This window comes from Cyprinodon variegatus, unplaced genomic scaffold (assembly GCF_000732505.1).
Source record: "Cyprinodon variegatus isolate N-32 unplaced genomic scaffold, C_variegatus-1.0 Scaffold595, whole genome shotgun sequence".
NCBI classification, from domain to species: Eukaryota; Metazoa; Chordata; class Actinopteri; order Cyprinodontiformes; family Cyprinodontidae; genus Cyprinodon; species Cyprinodon variegatus.
Genome location: NW_015151048.1, coordinates 360,784 through 367,456, shown reverse-complemented (window position 1 = coordinate 367,456; position 6,673 = coordinate 360,784). Strand labels below are relative to the sequence as shown.

At 44.6% G+C, this 6,673-nt stretch overlaps 1 protein-coding gene across 1 annotated transcript in view; it reads left to right on the top strand.

The window, feature by feature from the left end:
- The window catches only part of hectd1 (HECT domain containing E3 ubiquitin protein ligase 1), a 46,835-nt gene that overhangs the window by 30,760 nt on the left and 9,402 nt on the right, over nt 1-6,673 (top strand). The window contains exons 24-32 of the mRNA XM_015392540.1: nt 438-508; nt 1,012-1,163; nt 1,235-1,289; nt 1,366-1,594; nt 3,078-3,160; nt 3,469-3,596; nt 4,832-5,033; nt 5,126-5,263; nt 5,739-6,208. Coding sequence (XP_015248026.1) covers nt 438-508; nt 1,012-1,163; nt 1,235-1,289; nt 1,366-1,594; nt 3,078-3,160; nt 3,469-3,596; nt 4,832-5,033; nt 5,126-5,263; nt 5,739-6,208 — 1,528 coding nt within the window. The remainder of the gene's footprint in view (nt 1-437; nt 509-1,011; nt 1,164-1,234; nt 1,290-1,365; nt 1,595-3,077; nt 3,161-3,468; nt 3,597-4,831; nt 5,034-5,125; nt 5,264-5,738; nt 6,209-6,673) is intronic.

Sequence of the window (6,673 nt, the reverse complement as noted above, 5' to 3'; positions counted from 1 at the left end):
TCTATAAACCAAACTGAACGATTGTTGTTCTCTACTTCAAAAACACTTTAGATTTTAAAATGGAAAAATGTTCCTTTTTTTTTCTTCTATTTTTTTTTATTTCAAAAGTTAATTTATAACATGGATACATAAAAACCTTGTTTTATTTCAGTGTTAATTCTGCCTAAAGTAACGATTATATTTAAAAATGTCTCCAGACCTTTACTGGTTGTTTTTTCTTTATTGGGACCTCAATGATTTTTAATTATTTATCCCTGATCTGTTCGTTTGGATCCTATAAATCCTTTTAGATTTGATCTTTGTTGTATTTGGTGACCATGAAACTGATACCAAATGACACTGAAGGGCAAAGTGAGGAAGGTTTGGCTTCTCTTGATTACTTCTTTCTTACTTCTTTCAAATTAGTAATAAAGCAGATTCTGTCTCCTCTGGTTCAGGAACTCCTCGATCCGAGGCCCGGGAGGAAGTGGAGTGCGCTCCTTCCCCTCACCTTGCACTGACACTCAAGGTAAGAGAGGACGATTCTAGATCCTCTGTTTTTAGGGTATTTTATCCTAGCGAGGGAACATCTGTCCCTTCTATGCTGAAATTCAGGCCGCCTTTTTGGGTTACTGGATCTTTTATTGAACGGGTCACAGCTGGGTTCTGGACAGAAGGTAGAGACCCGAAAGGTTCAAATATCATCCAAAAGAAAAGACAGTTGATCTTTTTGTTGTTCTTCCTCCAGAGCAGAGGACAAGGTTGATCTAAGCTAAATCTAACATCCCAGGAAATAATAGCTTAGATGCTAACTGGACCATGGTTCAGGGATCCGACCCGGTTCAGGGATCCGACCCGGTTCAGGGATCCGACCCGGTTCAGGGATCCGACCCGTTTCAGGATTTTAGAATCCATCATGAGTTGTACTGCTGCAGAAGGAGCGACGCTGCAGGAAGTTGGCCCAGATATCAGAGGTTCTAACTTAGAGAATGTTCCTGCTGTTTATGTTCTGACCTCCATGTGTGTCTCCAGGTTCCTGGTCTGGGTACCACCAGAGAGGTGGAGCTTCCTCTCTCCAGTTACAAGCTGACCATTTTCTACTACGTTCAGCGGCTGCTGCAGCTCTCCTGCAGCGGCTCAGTGAAGACGGATAAGCTGCGGCGCATCTGGGAGCCCACGTACACGTAAGAGCAGCCAACCGCAACCTGACTCAGCGCTGAGGTTCATGTTTACTGAGGCCGTTTTTGTCCTGCAGGATAATGTACAGAGAGCTGAAAGACTCTGATAAAGAGAAGGACAGCGGGAAGATGGTAGGTTCATCGTCATCGCAGCCATTTTGGTTCTGGAGGCGCCTTAATGCTGAGCTCTGATCATTTCTGTCCTCAGGAGTCCCTTGAACACAGCTCAGGGGTCGGGGGTCGCTCCGGCGGTCTGAGTCCGAGCTCTCTGATTGGCAGCCAGAGCAGCGAGATCCTGGGCTGGGTCAGAGAGGCTGCCCAGGCTAAAGCTGGATGCAGCCAGACCGCCTGTGGGATGGAGGACGTCCTGCAGCTGCTGCGTATCCTCTACATCATCGGAAGCGACACGGCCTCTAACGCACGCACGCTGCAGGAGGGTACGGCAGACATCTTCTCTTAGTTAGACTTCATCAAAGCTCTTATGCAGCTGGTCGTCTCAGTTTATCACTTTATCAGCTTTACTGTGAAAACTACATGAGCAGGAGAACGGCTCCCAGTTTGGTAGGGAATAGACTGGAATAAGACTGGTTTGAATGGGGGGCAGAAACAGTAAGAGTTACATGGAGGATCTCAGACTTTTTCCACATCAATCTCTGTAAACACATTTTTGATACTGAGGTATTAAATATATACATTTAGATTTGAGATTGTATATAATAAAAAGAAAAAGAATTCCTTCAATTTTTTATTTTTAAACATGTACCATGTCATACAGGTTGTAATTTATATTTCTTCCAATTCCTTTGGCGATGGTGAACAATGGAACAAGATCTACGCAGCATTTTAAAAATGTATATTTTCATAAACCCCGTCCTACCCTCCCTGTGCTGGCAAAGAAAAATAATTAAATAAATAAAATTAATAATAATGAATGATAATGATAAACATTTCTAATAGGAAATGACTTTATGTTGAAGCTTGTTTACTAATGAGAAGGTAGAGCTGCAAGTTAGTTGAAGTAAACCAGTAAAGGGTCCTATAGAAGGTTTTGGTTGATCCTCTAAGAAAGTGTTTAACGTTTTAGCAGCATCATCATAACAGGAAGCCGCATTGATGCCTTCTGTGGTAATCGGTATTTCCATTCTAAAAGTATTGCAAGAGCGATAACATTTTTCTACTATTGACCATTGCAGCGTCCACCCCAAATATAGCCTTATAGGGCTGGGCCGTAGATCTAGGCCAAAAGCCACTTTCAAAATCCCAAATATTGTTTCCCAAAACTCTCCCAGCTTAGAGCACGACCAGGTGGATCACATGACTGATCTGTTTCAGGCTAGATTTTAGCAAGTGGGACCTTCCTATAGTGAGTACGATGGTGAACTTTCAATTGAACCGGATTGAGACGTAGACAAGAAGAAGTTCCATTCAGCCAGTTGAGTGCTCTAATCCACGGCTGTTTGAAATGACCGTCTGTTTGTCTGTTGATACACTTCTAAATGACATCATTGAGTTATATAAATGAGAGATTTGGCGCTTTAAAGTTATGGGCATCTTTAGTTTAACATCTAAGTTTGAACTTTTAAGTAATTACGGAAATGATTGGTTGTACGTTTGAGTAAAGTGGGAAAAAAAACTGGATTTAGGAATAGAGTTGTTTTTTTGGGGCCCAATCTATGAAAGTAGGAAAATATTATCTATAAAAACCTTCTTTCCATGAATCCTTTTTCCACATTATTGTGCCTCCCTGAAGTGATTGACCTGCTTCTATAAACACTCATTCAGTTCAGAGCCTTTTAAGGTTAAACATGGAGGTTTTTATATAAAAAAGAAAGAACCAGGAGCAGATCTCAGAATAAAGAGGAAGATGATGTAAAATCCCTTTCTGCATTTCCTGATTTGTTTTCTGCTTTAACTGTTCAGATGTTGAGGAGCTGCAGTTCAATGCATCACCAGAGGAGTTCACCAGCAAGAAGATCACCACCAAGATCCTGCAGCAGATCGAGGTCAGGCTCCTGGTTTTTGTTGCAATCTGCCATATTATGTTTGCTGCTAGTAGGTTTCACATCAGGCATTGGTTGGTCAGGAACCTGAAGTTTAAACTAGACTTTTTTTAAATTCTTTTTTTACCCTTTGTTCTGATTTTTCTCATTCAGTTTTAAATTAAATATTTATTCAGTAAGTTTCTCTATGAGCTAAAGGTTCCGATTTCTTTAGCTATTGGGGTCATTTTCTGTTGTAGAGACAGAAACCCTCAGCTAAGCTAGCTGCTACGTATCTGTGAACGCTTTGCTTTGTGGTTGATCTCCTCCAGGAGCCTCTGGCGGTGGCCAGCGGGGCGCTGCCTGACTGGTGTGAACAGCTCACGTCTAAATGTCCGTTCCTGATCCCCTTTGAGACCAGACAGCTGTACTTCACCTGCACGGCTTTCGGAGCTTCCAGGTGAGTCTGAACGCGGCGCCATAACAAGAAGCTCTGCTATTGGAGGGGAAGGGTATCAGCCCGACCAGGCCTAAAGGGATCCCAGCTCTGCTTTGGTTGTTTCTATGGTAACAACCTTTCCTTTGAGGGGAAGTGCTTTAGTATAGGAGGGCACTGTGTCCTTAATGAATGCTAGAAGACCCGGATCCTATGGAGACGTTTGAGGTGTTTTCCTTTCTGGATCCCGCCTGAACAGGTGTAAATGAAAAAGTTAACCAAACTTAATGTCATTGAGAATAGTAAATTAAAGAATGAATTAGGTATGTGAAAAATATAAATGTAAAATATATAATTTCTTGACATGGCACAAGCATGTTGTAGTACTGTAAACGGTGATGTCACAGCGCTGGTTAATGCTAGTGTTGCGCCGATGCCATTTTCTGGCCCCGATATCGATACCTGGCTGTGCAGTATCGGCCGATACTATAACAATGTAAAATAATCGCCATCATGGCTTCATGTCGAGCTGCTGCCTACCTTTGTGAAGCAGGAAAAAATGTAATACAAAGTGAATCCAGTAGAACTTTTTATTGCCTACCTGGAGTGGGTGACAATAGTTGAAGAAACTTCTGGCTCTCAAAATGGTATCAGTGCCCTATTGGTTGGTACTCGCTGATACCGAGACCACCACTTTAGGGCTAGATCGGGGCCCCGTCCAATACTGGTATCTGTATCGGTGCAACACTACTTAATGCTTCAGCTAGCAGTTAAACACATTCCAGTGATGCATCACAACCGTAGAACACTTTGAACAAAATTTGGTATGAAGGAAGACGAAGCTGGAAGTACAGGATCGTCTAAATCCTTTTGCTTGGAGTCCATTGGGCGTCCAAATCGAGCTGTCGGGAGGGAGGGAGGGGCCGTTTTGGAGCCGGGGGCCCGACTATCAGCGTTACCCCACAGAACACCAGTTGCAGAGATTATGTAAAGCAGAAAGCTTTTGAATTTTATCGATGGATTCAACTGCTAGATGAAACGCCGTGATGTCACCACTGCAACATGGCGGGGCCCTTGCCAAAAAAATGATAAAACATTGCTTTGTTTTCTCCTCTATGTTTACATATTTTACAGGTTTTAACATAATCATTGATAATAGACATAATCTGGTGAATTGAATTAGTTTAACGGTTTCATTTCCACTTTATCTATACTTGTTATGGTGCTGCTGTCCTGACCTCTGACCTCTGCCTCCACAGGGCCATCGTCTGGCTCCAGAACCGACGGGAGGCAACCATGGAGCGTTCACGGCCCTCAACCACAGTGCGGAGGGACGACCCTGGAGAGTTCAGGGTGGGCCGGCTCAAACACGAGCGGGTCAAGGTCCCCCGAGGAGACGCCATGATGGAATGGGCGGAGTCAGTCATGCAGATTCACGCCGACAGGAAGTCTGTGCTAGAGGTAGGAGATGAACACGCTCAGAACCCATGATGGGAACCCTGACTCTGACTCCTCTGTTTCTAGAAGGTGACTCCCATGTTGTTTGCGTTCAGGTGGAGTTTCAGGGCGAGGAGGGAACTGGTCTGGGTCCGACGTTGGAGTTTTATGCTCTGGTGGCGGCAGAGTTCCAGAGGACGTCTCTGGGTATCTGGCTGTGTGATGACGACTTCCCTGACGACGAGTCACGACAGGTCAGACTCATAGAGCAGAATTTAAATGAGTTGATTATAGAGCTGTTGACCTTTTGAACTGTTCATAGGTAATGATGGTTAAGATGATCTCTGTTGGATTATTTGGAGCCCATGTGTGAACATAAAGTGGCTCAGAGGGAAAATCCTCTACGAGAGTTTAATGTGTTATTAAAAAAACAATTATTGATTGTGTCTTGATTTATGAAGGTCGGACGCCTCTAAACTACTACAAACGGTTCAGGGTAATATTGTTAATCCAGATTATCCAGAATGTTCTACAAAGATTGAACATTTAGTTTAAATTGGTGAAATTTGTAAATGAAAGTGAATTTGGTTCCTGAGTTTGAACCAAAATGATCCAGAAAGGTTCGACTTTCTGCCAGTCAAAGGTCCAGTTCTTTGATTTGCACCAGTTTGAACCCAGCAGACGCGTCTCTGTCCTTCAGTTCTGACCTTGCTGTCTCTGTGGCTTTAGGTGGACCTGGGTGGGGGTCTGAAGCCTCCTGGTTTCTATGTGCAGCGATCCTGCGGGCTGTTCCCGGCCCCCTTCCCACAGGACAGCGAGGAGCTGGAGCGAATCACCAAACTCTTCCACTTCCTGGGGATCTTTCTGGCCAAGTGCATCCAGGACAACCGACTGGTGGACCTTCCAGTGTCTCAGCCCTTCTTCAAGCTGCTCTGCATGGGGGACATCAAGGCAAACATGAGCAAGCTGCTGTACCAGTCGCGCAGCTCTCCTCCGGGTCACGTCTCGGAGCGAGCCCACCTGCTGTCCGAGGTGCAGTCGGAGGCGTCCACTGAGGAGAGCCAGGAGACCTACTCCGTGGGCAGCTTTGATGAGGACTCCAAGTCAGAGTTCATCATGGACCCCCCCAAACCAAAACCCCCCGCCTGGTACCATGGCATCCTAACCTGGGACGACTTCCAGCTGGTCAACCCTCACAGGTCAGAGAAACCAGGACCTACTAGACGTCTGACCCCCCCCCTCCCCGTTTATATTTTGACTGATATTGTTGAACCTCCGAATTATTTAAACTCTATAATATTGAATAACACAGATTTTCTTCCCGGCCATTAATGCTGCTCTGTGTCTTGCTACGCAGCAGCAGGAAGAAAAACAACCTTCTGAACAGATTGTAGCGTTGATGAACGGGCTGAGATTGGGAAGTGAATGAAAGATCGAAGGATGCGCTCCAGCTCTGTCGTCCATCTTCCCTAAACACAGAACACATTGCGTCCTCTACTGCACATGCAGGTCACTTAAGATCACATGCAGGACACTTAAGATCACATGCAGGTCACTTAAGATCACATGCAGGACACTTAAGATCACATGCAGGTCACTTAAGATCACATGCAGGACACTTAAGATCACATGCAGGACACTTAAGATCACATGCAGGACACTTA